The 23,937-nt window shown below is 37.7% G+C and overlaps 1 protein-coding gene across 2 annotated transcripts in view; it reads left to right on the top strand.

Annotated features, from left to right (window-relative positions):
* PAK3 (p21 (RAC1) activated kinase 3) overlaps nucleotides 1–23,937 on the top strand; it is a 161,269-nt gene that overhangs the window by 27,582 nt on the left and 109,750 nt on the right. For both annotated transcript variants that reach the window (XM_028522624.2, XM_028522625.2), the window contains exon 5: nucleotides 8,264–8,465. In XM_028522624.2, coding sequence (XP_028378425.1) covers nucleotides 8,291–8,465 — 175 coding nt within the window. In that variant the 5' untranslated portion in view covers nucleotides 8,264–8,290. The remainder of the gene's footprint in view (nucleotides 1–8,263; nucleotides 8,466–23,937) is intronic.

The raw sequence follows: 23,937 nt of genomic DNA, 5'->3' as shown, positions 1-23,937 counted from the left end.
GTTGTAGGACCAGTATTTCTGTAGTCTCACCCTTTATACACCTGGGTAGAGCACCTGTGGCAAATGGGTATGCTTGGCATTTTTCGTTGCATCCAATTTAACATGTATGCCAGAGTATGAATTTTGGTCACATTAGCTAGAGTATAATTGATTACCTATCTTTCCCCTTAGCTCCTGGAACATGTAAGTTGGTGGCTTCTTTTAAGCCACTGAGCATTCTCTGTCTAGTTTGGCACTGCACTGATTAAGAGAATGCATTTTTAAGGAATGGGAGAATTATGACAATTGTTTATAATGCCTAATCATTTCATTTAGAGTTGCCATGCATCTTGTTTAAAATATTCCTCTAAAATTCTTTGCAGTGGATTTCTGTGTCAAAAGCCAAGTCAGCTTGGCCAAGGGCTGTGTATGTGTTTGTGCATGGGCCTATGTATGCATGCCTTCATGCCTTTTGAGGGGAAGAGGGAAGAGAGATAAAGAAAGGGAGATGAGGTAGGGGAAAATAGAAGTAATATTTCCTACTACCGTGAAAAAATGATGTTCAAGCTCCTTGATTATCATGAGGCAAGAGGCCCACTTCTTATTACTGATGAATTTCAGTTGTGATTATCAAGCATTGTTAAGCCACATAAAGTCTCAAGGGCTAGATTATAAATACATAAAATTCAGAGAACCCATTTGAATTCTCTCCCAGAACCCCAATATTCAAGTATGAAATCAATCTGTGAACAGATATAACAGTTTTGTTGCTGGTTGTCCATTTAAGTTAGTTGTTTTTCCACAATGATAAGGGTCAAGTTCTAAAAAGTAAATGAATGGCCTGTGATGAGATCCAATGTGCCACTCACTTGTAAGTTCCTATTCTATTGAAGAAGGGAATGATAACAGTTAAACTTTAAAGATAAACATTTTTGATTGGGTTCCTAGAGAATAATGGTGCTTTTGTATAATTTTTGAAATAGATCCTAAAGCCACCCCAAACAAAATAGTCTCTTTCAAGATCTTGGAAATAATGACATCGTAGGCAGATTGAACCAGCAATCCATTAACTAGTATTTTTTGTATAAAACTGTCTCAAGGGAAGGATCTGGCTTAGTAAATTGACATTGTTTACAAAGATAATATAATGAAATCCCCATTTTTTCTACATTTGTGGAACAGTCAGAGATACCTCCCACTTGAGAAACAAATACATTGAAAGTAAGGCTTCCTTATAGGTCCCAGCCATTCTCCATTGGTCTTCTAAAAGTGCACTTTGAAGGATTTGCTTTGAATGTGAGTTAATGATAACAAGAGCCTCCTGCATTAATCTTTTGTCACAAAGTCAGAATTATTTGGAAGCATCAGAAGAAGATGAAGTTTTGTTGTACCTTGTAAAGGGTAATAAAGAACTGAGGTAATGTCAGGATAATTAAAGGAAGAACAAATCTGAGATATTTAGGTAAAAGAGAGATTATTTGGTTCATGCTACATGCTCCTGGTGTGGGACTGGACAAAGATTTTCCAACTTTATTTTCATTTTTGTAAAAGATTTATTTCAACTCCTGTTATAATCTCCTGATGAGTATAATGAAATTAAAACAAATATAACTTGCTGGGAAGTACAAAGGTATGCTACATAAGTTGAGTCCTTGGACTTCCATTCAAGATGGTGATGTAGATAAGCACAGTACCCATATCCTTCCACAACCACATCAAAATTACAGCTAAATTCCCCTGGCTGGTGTGGCTCAGTGGATTGAGTGCTAATCTGTGAAACAAAGGGTCACTGGTTCAATTCCCAATCAGGACACATGCCTGGGTTGTGGGCCAGGTCCCCAGTGGGGAGCACACGAGAGGCAACCACACATGAATGTTTCTCTCCTTCTCTTTCTTCCTCCCTTCTCCTCTCTCTAAAGATAAATAAATAAAATCTTTTTTTAAAAATTACAGCTAAACTAAGAAACAACCATCATTCAGAACCACCTGAAATCTGGCTGAATGGAAGTCCTGTAACTAGGGAATTAAAGAAGTCACATTGAGACTGGTAGAAGATGTGGAACAGGTTGGTCCCATACCCATGAGTGGCAGATAAATATAGGGAAGGATATCTCAGCTGTGGAGGTCCCCCCTGAGGAACAAGGATTACCATCCACACACCAGTACCCCACCCCAGCCCATGGTTCCAGTGCCAGGAAGAGAAGTCCCTGTAACTTCTGGCTTTAAAAACAAGCAGGGATTGAGGCTCAGGGAAACAGGTCTTCTGGAATCCCAAGAAATTCCTATTAAAGGCGCACACACAGACTTACTTGGAGTCACTCCCTCTGAGCTCCAGTGCTGGGACAGCAGCTTGAAAGGCACCAGAGATATATGGGGAGGAAATGAATTGTATGGCATAAAGGTGAGAGCAGGTGAACAGCTTTCTCCCAGAAAGAAGTGCTGGCAGAGGCCATTGTTTCTTTGATGAACCCTTCCCAAACAGAGCTGGTAGGCAGGTGCCATCAACCAGGCTCACACTGTTTGCCCTACCCAGGTGATTCCCTGAGACCCCACACCACCCAACTTTTAGTCCCACCTAAGCTGTTTCCAGTGTCTTCACATGAATGGCCTATCTTGGCTCATGCTTTGGACTTTCCTAAAATATCTAAAAATACCCAGCAGCATCTGGCCTCAGCATGCCCCATACCTTTTGCTAAGTGGCTCCAGGCCTAGAATTAGCAGCATCTCGCCTTGGTCCATAGCTTGGCCTCACCTGGGTACCTTCCAGCTCAGCACAAGTAGCAGCCATCTGCATATTGCTTTGTAACTCATGCTGGGTAGCCCAAGGCAGAACACAGGTGGCATCTGACCATGGCCTGCACTTCCCAGCAGGCCTCAAAGCTAGCAAACCCAGTGGAAAGCTTCAGACCATGTTGAAACTCCACTTCCCAACTATTTCCACAAGCAACTTACTCAAGGGGCAAACTCAATGGACATCAGAGCCCTGCTGAAGTAAGTCCTGCTCTGTGGGGTGGTCCTCTACACAGCTGATCCTCCATGTTGGTCAGAGGTTGGTGTTTAGTCCTTGCACCTGATTGGCCTGGGTAAATAGCATTGATCTGCCAAAAGCAATCAAGGCTCAACTACAAGAAGAAGGTGTATCTTACATGCCCAGCTTGGGCGATCAGGGAGGTTGTGTTACTGGACCATACAGAATGCCTACGACATTAGGCCATTCTACCAAGCCTAGAAGACATAGCAGTTCTACCTAATACATACAAACAAACACACACACGGGGCTGTCAAAATGAAGAGACAAAGAAACATGTCCCAAAAGAAAGAACAGAACAAAACTCCAGGAAAAAAAATCTAAATTTAATGGAGACAAACAATCTACTAGATGTAGAGTTCTAAACCCCTGGTTACAAGGACCCTCAATGAACTTAGTGAGAACTTCAACAGCATAAAAAAGAACTAGTCAGTAATGAAGAACAGTATACAGGGAATCAGCAGTAGAGTAGATAAAGTGAAAAATCAAACCAGTGATTTGGAATATAAGGAAGCAAAAAATACCCAATCATAACATCAAAAAGAAAAAAAAGAATTAAAAAAATGAGAAAAGCGTAAGTAGTCTCTGGGACAACTTCAAGTGTACCAGTATTCACATCACAGGAGTGCCAGAAGAAGAGAAAGAGCAAGCAATTGGAAATCTACTTGAAAAAATAATGACAGAAAACTTGCCTAACTTGATGAAGGAAATAGAATACAAGTCCAGGAAATGCAGAGAGTCACAAACAACATGAACCCTAAAGTCTATACCAAGACACATCATAATTACAATGCAAAATAGTAAAGACAAAAGAGAGAATCTTAAAAGCAGCAAAGGAAAAGCAGTTAGTTACCTACAAGGGCGCTCCCATAAGACTGTCAGCTGATTTCTCAAGAGACACTTTGAATGCTGGAAGGGATTGGCATGAAATATTCAAACTGATAAAAAGCAAGGACCTAAAACCAAAATTAACCAGCAAAGTTATCATTTAGAATCAAAGGACAGAAGAAAGCTTCCCAGAGAGACAGAGAGAAAAAAAAAAACAAACCTAAACTAAAGGAGTTCACTACCACCAAACCAGTATTATATGAAATGTTAAAGGGTCTTTTTTAAGAAGGAAATAAAAAGACCAAAAATATGAACAATGAAATGGCAATAAGTACATATCTATCAACAATTGAATTTAAAAAACAAAACAAACAAGCAGAACAGAAACAGACTCATAGATACAGAGGACATTTTGAAGATTGGAAGGCAGTTGGGGGATAGGTGAAAAAGGTGAAGTGATTAAGAAGTACAAAGTGGTTGTTTACAGAATAATCATTGGGATGTAAAATACAGCATAGGGAATACAATCAATAACATTCTAATAACCATGTATGGTATCAGATGGGTGTGAGATTTTGGGGGTGATCACTTAGTAAGTTATGCAATGTCTAATCACTTGGGTGCACACCTGAAACTAATATAATAATGTATGTCAACTGTAATTGTAAAATAAAAAGTGACTTAAAAATAAAAACTATATTACAAATGTACGGATACCTGATAGGCAACAAGATAAAAAAAAAAAATAAAGGCATTCTGCTCACAAATCAAAGGTGTTAATCATATACTAAAGTATATAATATGAAATTGTAACCAGAAAAGACACTGGCATTCGGGCTGTCTGTCACTACCAAATCCAATAAGCAATGACAGTGATTGGATCTTTTATAGGAGCTTTATTCAGATGGCCGGTGATCCGAGAAGATGGTCTGTTCATACCCTAACGAACCATCTTCCCCTTTTTTTCCTGGCCAGATTTTTTATAAGGGGGTTGGGGGAGGGCAAACAGGAGTTAGTGAAAGTCTTTGAAGTTCACAGCTGCAGCACTTTTTTCTAGGCAATAGCTATCTCCAAGTGGGAGGGGGGTAGTTGCCTGCTCGTCCCATACGGTTGTCTCCAAGCAGTAATCTCTAGCCAGCACCCCAGAAGGTCAGCTGCTTTTTTTCAGGTGCCAGATGGGCCTTATCTGTAGTTTCTGAAACAAAGAGCTTAACATATGCATTACTTGCTAGATTTATGGCTATTTACCTTAAGCTAAAATTTTCTAAGTTTTGAGTCCCCTATCAAAATGACAGAAGACATTATTCTCAAATTAAAAATATCTTGGTGAAAATACATTACAAATTTGTATGCAACTTATCTGCATGGGGTACTATTTTAAACCAAGTGGGAAATGTTAATATAGATTTGCAATTCAAAAATAATCCATGACTATATAAAAAGCTTCATGCATAATACCTCTGTTTACAACAAACATGAGAATGTAACTTTGAAAGAAATTTTGCTGAATGTACAACTTTGGCACAAGATATGAAAATACATATTGAAATTTAAAATAAACTAAAAATGGCATAAGCTAGATCCTTTGAGAATGCCTGTGATTTGGACCTCAGCAAGTGTGTGGGGTTGACATTTTGGTCAGAAATTTCTAGCCTAACATAGGAGAATATAGTTTGAGTTTTATATTACAAGTAGCCTTTTTTTCCCAACCTAAAATATACTGGGTCAAATAAGGCCAGGATAATGAAGCATCCTGAAAAGAAACTAGATACCTACCTTTTGAGTCTCTGGCCAGAGCCCTTAATTAGGAACAAAAAAGGCCACTTCATTAGCCACACCCATTTATCAAGAACAAAGGATCCTTGTATTTTAAATTACATAGGTGCCCTAGAACCCCGACTGACCCAGAATCTTACTTGCCTTATTATACAAGACCAGCTCTGTAAATCATTTTGAAGAGGCCATGCATGTTTCTCTGACTTCTGTCATCTCAAGTAATCAGTCCTCAGAAAATATGTGTCATGCAAATATGGTGGCTCCTCTCTCTCTGTGAGATGTATTTTTCAGAAACTTCTCTTCTAGGTATTTCTACTTAAATCCTCAGTTCTTTTTCAGTAACTCTAAATTTTCATTACATTTATTATCAAATTTCATTATTATACAAGCTACAGTTTGTATAACCGAGCTTTATTGAATAATCACCTATATTCAGACATTTTTTAACTCAGTAAAGTAAAACAAACAAATAAAACACAACAAAAAATAGTGCTTTGTTTCTGGTGGCAAATTCTTCTCGGTGGTTAAATTAAAATCATGAACCTGTCCAAATCAGAATAATGCCACTGATTAAGTCAGTCTTAATCTCACTTTTATTTTGGAGAAACAGTGAATTTAAATCAAAATCAAATTCAAAGTGGAATGTAGACCCATTAGCACCAGCTTCATATCCTAGTTAAAATATGTACTAATAATACCAGTAGTAACCATGAGTAGGTTTTATCTTTGACATAACAGTGACTTTTTATTTTGCCTTGTACTATAGTTTCACCTGCATAGGACAATGTGAGACTTGTCAAGTTGGTGCCATTCATGGCAAAACATTTAATACAGAGTATTTTCACTATGGTGATTACTGAAGAACAGACTTTATTGTAATTCATTAAGATAATACAAAGTGTGACACTTAAGAAAGTAAAAGAGATTTCTTGTCCAAATCAAGATCAAGCCAATCATTGCTAGTTGACAGTCAACTGTGCAGGTGGAGAAACTATTAACTGATACTTTCTTATTCTTGAATATTCACAGACTGTATATGTTTGAGAAAACTTAGAACATTGTAAAATTTAAAAGTGTTTCTACATTGAATGATATAATCTAATTAGAGTTCATTAGTGAAAATAAACATCATAACAACTAAAGAGTTAAAATAATCATGATGGGTTATTTCTCATTATTACAGGTAACGAGGTCCTGCTTTTGTTGTTGTTGTACTTAGGTTTGTTTATAGTAAATGTTGTTAGAATGGAGTGATGTGCTAAGTTATGTTTGGACAGTTCTTATGCTCCTAAATCAGAGCCAATTAATACTTGATAAATTTACAGAGATTTTGTTACAATGGAATTTGATTTTTCTTGTATTCAAACTGGAGATTCTCTTGGAAGATAGTGTTGACACCTGACTTGCCATGGCAAGTTTTAGGTCCCTAATGAAAGACTTAAATTTGAATAGGAAAACAGCTAGAAACAAATATTTCCATGGGCAGTCCATGCTTTTCCAGTCCACTTTACCCTCTTAGTGGGATGAAACTCAAATATATTCATTCAGCCCTAAGCACAAGATGCAAAGGAATAATGAAATTAAAAACAAACAAGTTGCTAAAACTCAGACTGGTTCTTACAGCCATGTTACCTCTGTCAACTTCCTTGTTCCTTGTTCCAGGATATAAAATATGACAAGGAGTAAGCTTTTAGTATCTCCTCAGGAAGTGGTCCTCTACTTGAAGGTACTCTTGGCTCATGGTGACATTTGGCTCAGTTTTACCTTCTACCTGCTACCTGAAGTGGGGAATTGTTTTCTCTATCTATACACTCCAATTCTGCTGAAGCTGCCAGGTCTACTAGATTGCTTCTCAGTTTTTTCATAAAACAGTAGCCTGTATTTTGTAAATCAGGTACACACCAGGGAAGAATAAGACATCAAATACATCCCAATGACAAAGCAGCCAACAATCATTCTTTTTTTAAAAAAATAATATTCACATCATGTCTGTTTTTTAAAGATTTTGTTTATTTATTTTTAGAGAGAGAGGGGAAAGGAGGGAGACAAAGAGAGAAAAATATCAATGTGCAAGAGAAACATTGGTTGCCTCTCACATGTCCCCAACCGGGCACCTGGCCTGTAACCCCAGGCATGTACTGTGATTGGGAATCGAACTGGTGGCCTTTTGGTGTGCAGGTTGGCACTCAGTCCACTGACCCACACCAGCCAGGGCTAAATTGTTCTTGCAGACCATTAAAAATCAATAGCCAAACCTATGTCAACTCTGGATTCTGAGGACATTATGCTATATTACCATGGCAATCATCAGGATAGAATTTTTAAAAAAGAAAGATTGTAAATTGCTCATTACAAGACTGAGTGAACAGCAGAAAATAGTTTCATCACAAGGAAAGGAAGAGACCTTGTGTGTTTGTGTGTGCATATTGAAAAGCCATTAATCATTGCCTTCACTTTTCTTTTTGGGAAAATGTATTGTTGGTCTTTAGGGAGGCAGTACATTTCCCTCTTGAAAAGAAACCCCTCAAAATGGTCAATGAAAAACCTGAAATGAAAGAAAATGCTTTTATTTCTAAGATGTTAGAATCCCCACATTTACTAGATTTTTTTATACCTATTCTTTCTTAACTTCTGTTTCTCCTCCTCCTTTAGGAGCTGTGCAATTAGTTGTAACTGAAAATGTCTGACAGTCTGGATAATGAAGAGAAACCCCCAGCTCCCCCACTGAGGATGAATAGCAACAACCGAGATTCTTCAACAGTCAACCACAGCTCCAAACCACTTCCCATGGCCCCTGAAGAGAAGAATAAGAAAGCCAGGCTCCGCTCTATCTTCCCAGGAGGAGGGGATAAAAGTAAAGTATCAGTGGCTGGGAATTGAAAAGGGGATAATTTATTCTCTCACTGTCACTTTCTTTCTTGGGTAGTTATTTCTTGGCATTGACTGTTTAGGACCTGCCTAACCTTTATGTCTACTTCTTCAGAGTTGCATTTTGTGAGAATATGTGATTGATGTCTGTGGTTTACAGAAAATTTACTTTTGTTGTGTTTACCTTTTACATAAAATTGAATTCATAGTGTTAACCCAGGGTAAATCATAGGAATAGTACTTTTGAATATATAAACAGTGACTTTCTTTCTGATAACTTGGAGAATTTACACTAATCCTTTCTAAACTGCAAGTTCTCCTTATTGGAAATTTGACTATAGGTGGATTTACTTCTGTATATCTTTTTGACAGCTGTGAAACTTTTGAATTGAGTATGTGGGAGTCAGTCCAAGCTGCTACATTATTGTCTCTCTGACTATATCACAAGGTGGGAAGAAATTTCCAAATCATTTGTTTTTCTCTTATCTTCTGCCAGTTGTTCCCTACACAACCAGCCCTATTTGTACTGAATATTGCAACAGTATATTATTATTTATCCTTGTGTTGTTAGTAATACCATTTGGTAGTTAAATATCATATGCTGACACTTTGTAACACTAGGGGGTTTAAAATATCTGGTAAATAATTGCCAGGCTGTGTTAATTAGCATAAAGTTTAAACATGGTTTCTATAAATGTGACTGTTGAGACAGAAGAGAGTGAATGAAGTACAGGAACACTGTTACCACAAAAAGTTGCCATAAGGGCAAAAAGGATGATGTCTTGAGAAGAGAAAAGGGACATTCCTGATCTGTTTCTTCAAGGTAAACCAGATAGTTTTGTATAGGTTGCCTTCATGGTGTTAATGAATCCACAATTAGTACCATAAGGAAAGTTGAAACTCTTATTAAGGTCAGTATTGTCTCTTTATACCCACATCACTTAAGAGATGCTTTATCCCTTGTGACATAGGGATGGAAAAGATGGAAACTATGTTAAACATCTGGATTAAAGACAAACAAAAGAATAAGGAAACACTTTCCATGTAAGGGATCTATGACCATGCAAGAGAAATTTTTGAAGACCTGTTTTCAGACACTGAAGTGGATCCAGAAAATTTTTTTGCAAGGAAAAAGGTATGGTTTGATAAACTATCCATGACCTGGAGACCAAATTCTATGTGGCAGTGGTGCCAAAGAAAGAACTATTAGAGCCTGCAGCTTCTGTTGTATCTGCCACAGTGAAGTGATTGAAGAAGGGGATTATGTGCCTGTAAAAATTCTTTGGTGCTGTTGAGACTGCTGTGCTTTGGAAGTCATTGAATGATCTTACTTTCCCTTTCGAAGAGTAGGAGCCAACTGATGCTGGCATGAGGTCAGCAAAAATAGGGAAGATTACATTCATGTTTTGTGCCACTACTTCAGGTGACCTCATAGTGAAATCATTACTACTGTACAGAAAACCGACCAAATCTTTCCAGAGGAAAAAACCCAGCCAAGTTTCCAGTGTATTTGTGTGCAAACAGAAAAGCCTGAAAAGCCTGGATGACTCCTTCTCTCCATAAGGAATTGTTTGAAAAGTACTTTCTTGTCCAAGTTTAAGACCATTTTAAATTTTGAATTCAAAATTCTGCTCATTTTTCACAGTCCTTTTGGTACCTCAGATGTACTTGCCAGTGTGCATCCTGATATTAAGGGCGTTTTTATAACTAGTTTCATGTCTCACATACTCAAGCTCTCAGATCAGTGTTTGAAATGGTCATTCAAGAAGACATGTGCCAAATTTGTCATATACCTTTGTTGTTCAAAATCTCACAACGGTTCCTCTTTCTTAAGACCCTTGTACATGGTATTCCTAAACCACCACTAATGTTATACTCTTAATAAAAGAGGCTTTAGATAATTTAACAGGGCCTATAATGAATGCAACCTAAGAGAAAATTTGGCTAGATATGATGAAATATCTTTCAGCAATGCATTCTGAAGACAAAAAAATCTTTGGATCAAGAAGAACCTATGGGTGCAGGTGAACATTTGGAGCAGTCATTGGCTGAAGTTGAATCCAAACCTGTTGACACTAATCCAAGTGATGTGATGCTGCTATGACTCTCAGGAAACTTCCAGTAACCCAGAGGTGATTATCAGAAGTGATGATAAGATCTATGGAACTGGAGCAACAGGAACAAATATTTTAGAACAAGATTATAACCTCCCCAATAGTTAAAAGTGACACCTCTACATGTCAAACTTTACCTATAAAGAGGTACTATGATGCCTTAAAAAATACGGCATTAGACAGAAACCATCTTTCAGCAGGATTTAAATCATCAAATAGTGCCATTTAATATCATTGCTGGTCAGCTGATAAGCTGCCTTCAGAAGTGTGAATGATTTAATTGAACTATTTAAGGAGGTTATAAGAGTCTTTTGACAACACCATATTGGGAAGAAAGCAACCTCAGAAGAACGTGAATTATCAAGTAATGTCATTTAAATACCAGTGCTGAACAGCTGATAATCTGCCTTCAGGAAAAGCTTGAATAATTTAATTTGAATTCCATACCAAAGTGCTAAATTGTCATGGAAAAAAAAAAAAACTTGAGAAGATAGAAAGCCTCTTCAAAAGAGTCAAAGTCATTAAGTTGTACCACTTAAAATCACTTGCTTGATAAGGTTAAAGCCACAAGCAAGTTGCTATAATTTCAGGATTGGACTTAGATGACTCTAAGAGTATGGAGAACCATGATTTGAATTAATAGTCCACCTGTGTTTGTTGCCTCACTGTCACTGCGAATAATGAGTGCTACATCTTCATCACCTCTGGAAATCATGTTATGATGAAAATAGAAACTATGCAGAGCTTGTCATTTTTACTAATTTAAGCTATGTAAACTCCCATTATTATTTTTATGTAATATACTGTTGTTATTGTTTGATTTTACTATGCAAAAAAGTATTTATGAGGGCTTTCAAAAAATTCACATGTAACCTCACTTCCCTTGCTCTTTTTTTTAACCTCCTGAAATCATAATTTCATCAGCTGAACTCTTCTACCTTGGGGGTCTCCTATTATGGAATAGGACCCTCAAAGTTAGGGAGGGGTTTCTGTGCTTCTGCCTCTGAGTGACTGCTTGGGTTACACCACTGTCAGTCTTGAGTGAATGGAAAGAGCCCTGGACTTGGATTTAGAGGCCTGATATTGAGTTCACCTCTGTCATTGATTATTGTGACTTTGGGTTAGTCACTTACTTTCTCTGAGCCTCAGTTTTATCACCTTTTAAATGAGGAGAGTAATATCTAGCCTATCTCACAAGATATTGTTGATAATTATATGTAATTTCAAGTATGAGGATGCTTTTAAAAATTAATATTTTAAATTTAAAAGAAATTTTATAATTATTAAGTGCTTAATAATTATAAGGTGTTATTAGATTTGCATCATTCTGGACCTTAGAAACAAACAACCATAAAACTAGATTTTAGAATTCTTGTTTCTTTCAGTAACTTTGTTCTGGACTAGAATTTATATATCAATTGTAGAAAATTGAAAAGCTAAAATTTCCCATAATTCCACAGTCCAATAATAACTGGCTGAGTTAGTATTTTTACTCCTAATTCTTCTTTTTCTCATCATAGGGAAATTTTTTACCAGTATCAAAAACTTCGGAAAATAAAGACAAACATATAGAAAAAAATCAAAGTCAGTCATATTCACACATCTCATTTTGGTGAATTTCTTTTTCAGAGTTTTTTATGGCTGTATAAAGGCATATTTTTACCTACTTAAGATAATAAAATATACAGTTTTATATCCATTTTTTTCACTTAAAAATTTTATCATGAGTATTTTTACATTTGTTAAAGTTTTTATAAATATCATTTTGTTAATGATATATAACATTTCATCATATAGTGGCAACAGTGGTTTATTTAACCATTTCCTTTTATTGGATATTTGGGGTCCTTTCCAAATTTTTATAAATAATGTCACAATGTTTACTTCTTTAGTTAAATGAAAGTACTTGCTTTGGTGTCAGCAGAAGTTCTTGCTTATTTGCTTTAAGAAGTCTATTTAAATAGCTACATTTCATTGAAAAATAGAACTTCAAGAGACAGATAGAAAAAAACATAAGAAGTAGTAGATGTAATTTGAAGATTGATGATCTGTCTTTGTTGGAGACTGTTCCAGGAGCTGATTATTGGTATTAGAGCAAATTAGGATAGACAATTTGCCACCATTTTATGGTACTTCACTATAGGAAAGTTTTCAGCATTTGATCAGGAAAAGGACATCCTAAACAAGTGTTTTGACTTTATTTTACATAACCTGTGAAGTGTGAGACTGATCAGGTTTCTTTTTTGTTGGCCATGAGAAAGCTTGGAGCCAAATGTGTGGCCTATGCATAGCATGTTTCAGGGACTCTATGGTATGTATACCCTTTGCATTAGCTTTTTTCCAGTCTCCATTTTATGGTCCTATCTTTTTTGTTCCTTTTACTTTCTTATCTACTTTGAATTTATGTGTCATATTGCATTTTGTGAATTCTTGTAAGCCACCTGATATCCATTTTGGAACAAGGTGGAGAATAAATACATGAATGAGTAAATAAATACATGAAAAATTAAAAAGGCAATGAGGCAAATGAATCTGCCACAACTCTGAAAATGGCATAGTACCTCTAAAAATAATCAATGTTAAGGATTTGAAGGTTGGAAGAACATGTGAGAAAGAAGCAAGTGAGACTGCATTTGGAGGAGACGTGGTCTTTGTGACGTCTGTGTCTTCTGAAGCATGCTTATGTGTCTTGTGTCGCACTTGAGCATCAGGTGTGTTTCAGAGGACGTGTAATGTTGTGTGAACGGCTATGTCTTTAGAGAGTACAGTTCATGTGCATTTTGTTTGTGGGGAATCCAGAGAAATTTGGTATCTGGTGAGCCTGGGAATAAAGTAAAGGCCTCTCTTCCTAAAGGAGTATTAGGAGGTAGTGGGATATAAATCAAGACAGATAGGAAGTGATCTACCATTTACTGACTGAGCTAAGCTGTTTTCCAGGCACTGTACATATATTGAGTCTTTAAATCCTTACAACCACTCTGCATTACCCCCTTTTTACAGATGAAGTAATTTGAGTTTAAAGCATTTAAGTAGACAGCCTAGCATCACATAGCAAATGATGGAAGCCAGAAGTATCCCAGGTGTCTTGGACTCTAAACCCTATGGTTGGTCTATACTCTGTAACAAAGCCTTGCAGCAGAACAAAAGGAATATGTGGGAAACTTCATTCCTAGCATCCAAAAGCCAGCAGTGGCTTTCATTTTTCCTTAAGAATATGATATTGTGCTTTGAAACTTTTCTCATTTTCAGAAAATCAAACTTTTTTTTATCACCACTCAGTAGGAAAGAATGAAAACTTTTTCATGCTTTTTAAAAAAATAATGGTGAGAAAATATTCTTCATAATAGAGTTGTACTAACATTTTATTTGGGTGTTTTGTGGGTAAGATTCTTGTTTGGTGTGTGCACTTCACAGTCTTGAATACTGCGTACGTTAGAAAGTTGAGGCTCTAAATGAGTGTGCTCATATATATGAAGAAGTTCTTTAAGTGCCATATAGTTTGTTATTGTATTGCATATATGTTGTTCAAATTCCTAGAATGTTATTTTCTATATACTACACAGCAGAAAGCATTACTGTGTACCAATTATGTTAAAGAAGACTCTTAGTTATCCTATGCTCTTGTTAATCAATTGTTTTGGTTAATGCACATTGCTAACTTTCATCTAATTAACGCACAATAAAAATACTTAGTGTGATAACTAGACTAAAAAGTATGCAGTCTTTCTTCGGTGATGCTGAAGACCCTTTGGGATCTTGAGTAGCTCAAAGTTATTATCATTGCACCAACAATGAATGAAAGTCTCAATTAATTGTGGTTTCTGTTATCAGAATGCCAGATGTCAGAGACTGCTACATCTTGAATGGTGTTTACATTCTTCTTGGTTCTCCAAAGTCGACCATACAGCTCACCAAAAGAGTGCCCTTTGGAGATCATTGCACTGCCCTTTGGAAAGCCTGAAGGGCATGACATCTTGCTTGTACTCCAGGGTCAGTGCTGTGCCCCAGGAAAAACTTCCTGTACTACTCCTTTACTTTTATAAGTCCCCTGTGGTTGAAATGGGAAGAAGGTGGGATAATGAGGCACTTTATCTACTAGGGTCTGTGCTTCCACTTCAAGGTTAATAAATGGGAAATTGGAGAAAAATATGGTAGCCCACTAAAACCAGCAGTCAAATTCAAAACAAGTATGGATTGTAGGATTGGGAGAGGTATATGAGGGGGGACCAGTAAAAATCAGAATTATCTTCTAGAGCACGAGTCCCCGCTAAGTGAGTGTTCTAAGAACCCAATTGTATCAGTGTACTAGCTGGTGTTGTGAGAGGCTGTGTTAGGCTTCAGTGAATTTTTTTGAAGACTCATTCATTATCTTTGCCCATTTCATTATGAGTGATTGACAAGTGCACCTGCCCACACTGTGCTGAGTGTTCAGCAGTTTTTGACCAAAAATGTCATGACCCTTGTGCTTCACCCTTCCTATTCACTCAATCTTGCCCTGAGCAAGTTTGTGTGTTTGTTTGTTTCCCTGGCTGAAAAAAGTCCTCAAAGGGAAACATTTTGCCAATGTGGAAGAGGTGAAACAAAAAATGTCAGAAGCACTAAAAGACATCAAAATTTACAAGTTCAAAAACTGGTTTTTTAGCAAAGTCTTGATAGGTGTATTGCATCAAATGGAGAGTACTTTGAATGTGACTGAAGTTTAAACATGTAAGAATAAATACACAATTTTTAGAAATAATTTCTGTTTTTTTGTGTGTCCCTCCTCATATAATGAAGGAGAGAAATAATAGGGAGAAATAAATCGAGAGGAGAAGTAATGTTTGAGAGGGAGATTAGGAGGTGAAGAAGATACAGGGGATGGATAAGAAGGGGTAAGACAGAAGCAAGTTGCATCAAACATTTAAATGAAGTATTGAAAGGAAAGGACACTAGCTAAAGGATACAAAGTTACTTTCCTCCTTAAAGTAAATGAAGCCCCCCCATTTTTTCCCCTCAAACTTGTGCCCTGTAAAATTGCCCACATGATCAGATGTGTCTGGTTTAGGACATTGCCTTATATTTACTTTTTGTTTTCAAACATTTTTCATTGAAACTGTTGCATGTGTGAATTGGGTGTAAATGAGAGTGGAAGCAGTGAGTTGTCTGGAAGGAGGTAGGCATAAGAGTCAACTTGATTAGTCAGAATGATCACTGTTGTTGAATGTCTTTGAAGATGTTACCACTGAAAGTGATGGCTTACATAGGACCATCATTTCCTTTCCTCAGTCATCCTCATGAAACATCCAACCTATGAATTGGGCTTGTAGCTGCTCTTGCAAGGTCAGGTACCACTTTGACTATTTTTCTATACATTAAAGGCCGCTACTTTATGGAGGGCATATATTGTTTCCCATAGCCAGAAGAACTGACAGGCAGAAATGGGCTTACTATTTTACAAGAGAGAATGAAACTAGACATAAAGAAATTCCAGATGTGCTGATTGGATACAATGATTACCAAGGGTAAACTTTTCTAGGTTTTCTATTGGGTGTCTCATGGCTTTATCAGGTCCTACCTGAAGGCCAGAGAATGAAACTTCCACCATGGGCCTTCCCAAATATACACTTCTGAGATTTACTAATATAATGAAATATACTATAATAAGAGCAGTGAATGTTTAAAACAGCCCAGTTTAATTCTCTCTCTTGGTAGTTATATCTCTAAGGACTTCACTTATAAGGTTAATGAGATGATGTATTTTGGATGGCAATTACAGGGATATTACAATATTCAAATTATTTTCATATCATCTACCTCCTTCATACTTCCTATGATGGAGGCAAGGATTATCCCAGTGTTATAAAAGGCTTGAAAATAGGTTTTAGCCAATGGAATATATAAAAATGGAATCTTTACAGAAGTAAGTGAAACCTAGGTGAAAATAATCCATTTTCTCTACCAGCAAATACAACAGTAAGTCATACCTTTGTCTTTACAAGTTATTCCTCCTAAGGGCCTAACTTTATAGCAGAAAGTAATAGCCTTTGTAAAAAATAAAATAGTTAATTATTTTCTCCTGATTACCCTGTTATTTGAGGGGCTATGAAATATTTGTTTATTATAAAAATATCTGATATTTTTAATTAAAATATTAAAGAACCATATTAAAATAGAACATGAGAGTCACCTATCATCCTTTCCTTTACATTCACTCATAATTCAGTATGTAAAGATTCAGGGCTCTTTGTCCTCATATAATAAATAAACACTTATTTACTTTTCTGATCAGAATCAGTATATGTTTTGCTCAAGATGCTAGATTTAAGCCAGAAATATATGTTATGTAGAACCCCTTTTATATATTTTCCCCACTTTGCACTGTCATTTTTAAGTACTTAGAGCCAAGAATAAACTCTGTTTTTATGTCCAATGTTCCACTGTAATGACCATATGTAGTTTGCAGTATTTCCATTGGAAAAAAAAAATAAGTTTGAAGGCCCACAAAAGAACATTTTTCTACCAAAAAGTAGAGGATATCTAGAGAATCAATCTTTCCCTGTGTAAGAGAAAACATGCATTTCATGAGTCCAGGAGCTAATCAATTCCTTTGGGTCTCTTCTTATAACATGCCCCCAAACAGAATATTTTAACTATTCTCAGGTACTTATTCTTACCCAAGTATTAGACTTCAGAAAGCTTCCCTTGGGGGGTTATGGCACAGTGTGCTCTGTGACCCATGATTCAGAAGGTGGAATAGAACAACTCCAGTGCTTAACTTAATTCATTTTCCTGGTAGTTAAGTAAACAGTGAGGCATTTTAATTCTTAAAGGCCATAAGGACAATATTTTGTAAAAGGTCCCTGTGAGGTATTGACTAGCAGCCTCTTCGTGAATGAAGTAAACTAATAAACCACTGAAAGCACCTACCTCCCAGCTAAAGAGTAACCAAGTCAGTAAGGATCATCTACTAGGAAAGGTGATAGTTGCAGCAACAGAAGATGGATGACCCTTTAAAAATACTTCTATATCCTTCCAACATGGCTTTCCCAGAGCAAAGTCCAGGAATACTGAGGTGAAAAACAGGTATTTTAGTATGATGTATCTCCAACCAGCCTTCCTCACTGCCCCTGTTGGAAGTGGCCCCTATATCTGTACAAGCTGTTTGGCTTCAGAAACACATAACAGTGCAGATTGCACCTGCACAGGGGAGTGGGACAAAGTAGAGAGGAGACAGGGGGAGGGATTTTAGTGTCAAGGGAGGGATTTGGAGGCAAGGGCTACTCCCAGGAGAGCTCCAACTTCAGCAACTCCAGTATAAGCCTCGAAAATATTTTAATAGACCTCCTTTTTTTCAAAGGGCTTAATGGAAGATCACAGGTTAGAGACATATGCAACTAGATAGTGCATAAATCTGAGCTGCATGCTGAATTTGAGCACAGATCTAGTTTATTAGCTATCTCAGTTTTAAAATCAGTTATAATATAATTGGATGTTAATGCAGTCTTACCTGGAGCAGGTTTTATGATTCACTTGGAAAAGATTTGTGCCTGCTTTTTATGTGCCTAGCTCTGTGCTGAGTGTTGTCAGGGTTACTATATATAAGACCAGGTTCCTTGTCTTGAGGTAATTTTCAATCTAGTTGCAGGGATCAGACACACACACATTTTATAGGAAGTTCCTAATAGATAATCTTTAGAGGCAACAGATTCAGTGGCAAGTATGTCCTCCCCACTCTACCCCCACCATTTATTTTTCTCCTCAGCCTACATGAAATAGCAACCATTTGAAGCCTTGCCCACACACATGTCATATGTACCTAGGAGCACATAGCTACCTGGACTTTCTGCCAGAAAACACTCTATCATATCATTCATCTGCTGAAAAAACTTTCCCAGTAGATTTTTCATTACTATCACTCACTTCCTCATCAATATGCTATACATTTCTACTTCCAAGCTTTGCTTCTCTTGTTTATCCTTCTTTAGTTGCCTTGCCCTTTCCTGCCTGTTTAGTCCTTAAGATCCATCTCTGTAGTTTTATCTCTGCTGGTAAGCCCTCACTGTCTATCACAGGTTTCTATGGTCTTATCTTTGGACATACTACAGAATTTATATTCTTTCCATATTAGCACCTAATTTTCTTTGATCTGGTATTATCAATTTCTATTTTTTATTTGCTCAACTTATTTCTCCAATTAGATAGCAAGCTTAGAACTCTAGGTTCCTAATGAATTACTATAATCTGTCTGTCACTACATTGATCCTGAATTCTTTTTTTTACTTGTTTTCTTTTTTTAATATATTTTATTGATTATGCTATTACAGTTGTCCCATTTCCCCCCTTCTCTCCCCTCCACCCTGTACTCCCTCTCCCACCCACATTCCCCCCCTTTAGTTCATGTCCATGTGTCATACTTATGAGTTCTTTAGCTTCTGCATTTCCTGTACTATTCTTGCCCTCCCCCTATCTATTTTCAACCTACATTCTATGCTACTTATTCTCTATACCTTTTCCCCCTCTCTCCTCCTCCCACCCCCCTGTTGCTAACCCTCCATGTGACCTCCATTTCTGTGGTTCTGTTCCTGTTCTAGTTGTTTGCTTAGTTTCTTTTGGTTTTGCTTTAGGTGTGGTTGCTAATAATTGTGAGTTTTCTGTCATTTTACTATACATGTTTTTTCTTTATCTTCTTTTCTTAGATAAGTCCCTTTAGCATTTCATAAAATAAGGGCTTGGTGATGATGAACTCCTTGAACTTGACCTTATCTGAGAAGCACTTTATCTGCCCTTCCATTCTAAATGAGAGCTTTGCTGGATAGAGCCATCTGGGATGTAGGTCCTTGTCTTTCATGACTTGGAACATTCCTTTCCAGCCCCTTCTTGCCTGTAAGGTCTCTTTTGAGAAATCAGCTGACAGTCTGATGGGAACTCCTTTGTAGGTGACTGTCCCCTTATCTCTTGCTGCTTCTAGGATTCTCTCCTTCATTTTTACGTTGGCTAATGTAATTATGATGTGCCTTGGTGTGTTTCTTCTTAGGTCCAACTTCTTTGGGGCTCTCCGAGCTTCCTGATTTCTTGGAAGACTATTTCTTTTGCTAGATTGGGGGATTTCTCCATTATTATTTGTTCAAATATGTGCTCAATTTGTTGCTTTTCCCCTTCCCCTTCTGGTACCCCTATAATTCGGATGTTGGAACATTTAAAGATGTCCTGGATGCTCTTAAGCTTCTCCTCGTTTTTTTTTTTTTTTTTTTTTTTTAATTTTTATTTCATCATGCTTTCCTGCTTGGTTGATTCTATCTTCCTTCTGGTCCACTGTATTGTTTTGAGACTCAGTTTCCTTCCCTTCACTATTGGCTCTCTTCTGTGTATCTTCCTGCATCTCTTTTATGGTATCCTGCATCTTTTCATCTAATTTGCGCCCCAAATCAATCAATTCCGTGAGCTTTCTGATCACCAGTGTTTTGAACTGTGCATCTGATAGGTTAGCTATTTCTTGGTCGCTCAAAAGGATGAGTTCTGGGGCACTGATTTGTTCTTCTATTTGAGCCATTGCTCTCTCTCTTTTTTTTTTTTTTGGTCTGGTCGCTCTTGTTACAGTGAGGGGCGGAGCCTTAGGTATTCACCGGGGCTGGGCACCCCAGTGGCTAGATTATGATGTTATACGTGGGGGTGGATACGGGAGTGGGGACGGGAGGAAACAATGGCGGTAGTTCCGTTCTCCTGGGATCTCAGTCCCTTCTCTGGGATCATGGGCTGCGAGCTCTGCCCTGGTCCACAATCGCCACCTCACTGGTTCTGCCAGCCACAGCTTGCGTACTCAGGGACCACTGCTGCATTCTTGCGTGCCCCGGATGGCTTTTGCTCCGATTTTGCACCAAGTTTTCCCCGACCTCCGGGCACTGCCTACCCACGACTGCCCGGCTTGTCCTCTTGGCCCCGCCTACCAGCCTGGATGTACGGGTCTACTTCAACTTCTTGGCTGTCCAACTTCCATTCAGATAAATCCTCTATCAGTTCTGAGTGTTATTCTAGCTGTAAATTGTTGTTGTTCTAATCTTGGTTGTGCGAGGAGGTACGGTGCGTCCACCTATTCCTCCATCTTGCCAGAAGTCTGATCCTGAATTCTTTGTATACTTGTTAACTGACTCACTGACTAATTCAAAGGAAAGAATGCTAGGCCAGTAGCAGGAGGGAATTGGTCATTAGAGCCAGGGTTGTGAAATGCTTGGTGCTTAGAACTAGCCAGCCTATGTGGTTTTTTCTTTGGAAAAATTGTTTCTGCATTTTATATAGTGTTTCGTTTTTCACTATCTATATTAATGTGGCTTTAAATGTTACTTTTTAAATTATACTGTATATTGTAACTTTGTATATTTTCCATTTCTTTTTCAAAAATGATTATTGTTCTGTGCTTTCAGGCTAAATTTATGTGGGAAAGCATTTCTCTATGTCTGTCCCCTGTCCTTCCTTTTCTTTCCTGCATGCTCTGTTTTCAAGGAGCTAGAAAGTATTCTAAAAAAGTAATTCTGGATATGACCATATGACATCCAATGAAAAGGCCCAACAAAATTTCCAGGAATTTTAGGAAAATATGACAAGTGGAACTCCTACAACAAGGAAGATTCAGGTGACAGTTTTCTAAAATGCTATCAGAAGGCAAGCATAGGCTCATCTAGGGATTTCATCTGGGGGCAATTGGTTGTTTTGCTGTACCTTGAACCCTGCCCACCTGTGTTGCCAATATATATGGTTTTAGCCCCAAAGTGGCACCTCAGAAGAGGTATGTCTGATGTGTACAGAGTCATCACCACTGTTGGGGAAAAACAGCAACAATGCTACCACCACCAACTTCAATTATAACTACTCTAAAACATATCCTCCCGCTCCCCAGCTTTCTTGGGGAACCTGGATCATTGCTTCCTCCTCCATCAACATGTAATGGCAAGTATGCATGACCTGTCTCCATATACTGGGTCTCATTTCATAAAATGAAAGTTATTTTCCCATTCATTTGTTTATTTGCATATTCATTAAATATTTATTGAATAGGTCTTGTTCTACATAGATGCTGGAGTACAGAGGTGAATAAGTATAAGTTCTTGCCTTTAAGAAACTGATGGCCTAGTGAGGGACAGAGAGAAGTCAGTCAATGGTTAGAGTTTATCATGGTAAGTATAACATGAAAGTGAGTACTGAAGAGGGGCATCTATTCAAGCCTGAGCTTGAGGAGAGGGGAAGTTAGGGAAAGCTTCCTGGAGGAGGTAGCCACTGAACTGAGGTGAGTCTTGAAGAAGAAAAGAGCTATACATGTAAGAGAAGAGTGGCCTTTCAGATCAAAGGAATATTAACATTATAAAGGAAGTAAGCATGGCACACTATTAGCTGAGGTTCTATAAATACAACTACAAGTAGTGCAGAATAGCTGGGACATACAGTGAGAGTAGGAGAGTGGTGGGAGATGGAGCTGTAGAAGTTATTAGGAACCAGACCTGGAGGACTTATTTATGCCACACCAAGGGCTTTGAATTTGTTTCTGAAGGCAGTGGGGAAACACTGAATCAGGGATATATCATATTTTTTGTGTCAAAATATCACTCTAGCCACAGGAGAAGAATGAATTTGGGAAGAGAGGGATGGAAGGAGACAAGTCAGGCTGTTGGAATCATCCAGATGAGAAATGACAGTGATCTGGCCTAAAGGCCAGTATCAATATGAATAGGAGAGAACAATACAGTAGGAGTCTTTAGAAGGAAGAATTAATAGAATTAGGCAACTTATCAGATAGTAGGAGAAGAAACTGGAGGGGGTAAAGTAGAAAACACAGGAGGAATTGTAGATCTTGTTTCAGGTGGGGAAAGGCAGTAGAAAATAGATTACTTTAGAAAATATTTAGAGTGAGGGGCCTATGAGGCATCCAAATAGAGGTATTCAGTAGGTGCTTAACTCCATGGGCTCAGGGTACAGCAGAAAGGGCAGGGATGGAGGTACATATGGAGAATCACTAGTGTAGATGATAATTGAAAACATATAAGTACATGAGGTGACCTAAGGCAGAGTTGAGATGATAAGAAGAGATGAAGACCTAGGACAGCTCCTGGTGAATACTATTTAAAGAGTCAACAGAAAATGCATAAATGTAGGAACAGACTTTAGAAAAGTGTTATGTAAAAGAAGGTGGGCAAGAGTACCATGAAGTTTATGGTCAGCAATGTTAGTTTTCACTAAGAGGTCAATGGTGATATGGAATAAAAAGTAGCCATTTTCAAGAAGGTGGTTAATTTGTGACCTCAGAGGCTTAGTGCAGTGGTTGGAGGGGTGAGGGCTAAGGAAGTCTAGGTTGCATTTTCAAAACATTTAAAAAAGAAAGGGCTGAGAGACCAGCAGTTAGAGAAAGATGCGATGTGACAGATGGTTTTAATTTTTAAGGACAAAAGAAATCTCAGCATGTCTTTTAAGCCAAATAGGAAGTGTCAGTAGAGGGGGAGAGATTGAAGATAACAGGTGAAATAAAATAAGTGAGAGGGACTGGGATCTAGATACCAGTGGAAGGATAAACCTTAAGCAGAAGGATGGAACATTGCTTACAGTGAGTTGAGAGATAAGTGCATAAGACTGGGAGAAGGAGTGAAGTAAAAAGAGTTCCAAACTGGTGGCCTTCATTTTTCTCATTGAAGTAAAAAGAATTTCATATGCTGAAAGTAAGAGAGAAGAAGCTAAAGCACAGGTTTGAGTAAAGTGGTAAAATTCTGGAATATTCAGCAAGAAGAGTGGAAAATGAAGTTGGCAAGGGGAAAGAAGAATATTACCAAGCACCATTAATCACCCAACTATCATCTATGAACACCAGTTTCCATGGCTATGTGGTTTTTCCACCAGCAACTTTCAATAGCCTTGGTATGGAAGAGAAGCTTTTGTGATTGAATTTTCTCTGGGTAGAGTTTTGCAGAACAATTGCAAGAAATGGTCAAAGACCAAGAGTTTCCAGGGCAGTGGCTTAAGAGCAATTTAAATGATGGGCCATAGAGTCTTGACCAGGAGGAAGCTGGGAAATTAGCTAAAATAGAGGCATCTAGGAGCTGGTGGTTTTGTTGAGATAAAGAACAGGTAAAATAGGAGTAAGGGCTTAAAACAGTGAGAAAGCTAGCAGGATGGGAGGCTGGGCTTAGGAAGTGAGATAACAGGGTTAAATATTTTAGAGAAAGGGTCATTATAGATAATGAAAATGACTGGGGTAGCTATGGTTCTCCATTTGGTTTGCAAATTATCTGTGTGTGGAGTTTAAAAAATTATTTCCCAGGCCCTACACCCAGCAATTCTGATATAGTAGATTCTGGGTGGGCTCCAGACAGATATTTTATTGTACTC

The sequence above is a fragment of the Phyllostomus discolor genome, chromosome X, assembly GCF_004126475.2.
Source record: "Phyllostomus discolor isolate MPI-MPIP mPhyDis1 chromosome X, mPhyDis1.pri.v3, whole genome shotgun sequence".
In the NCBI taxonomy this organism is placed as follows: Eukaryota; Metazoa; Chordata; class Mammalia; order Chiroptera; family Phyllostomidae; genus Phyllostomus; species Phyllostomus discolor.
Note: the sequence above shows the minus strand (reverse complement) of the source record. Positions and strands in the feature narration are given on the sequence as shown.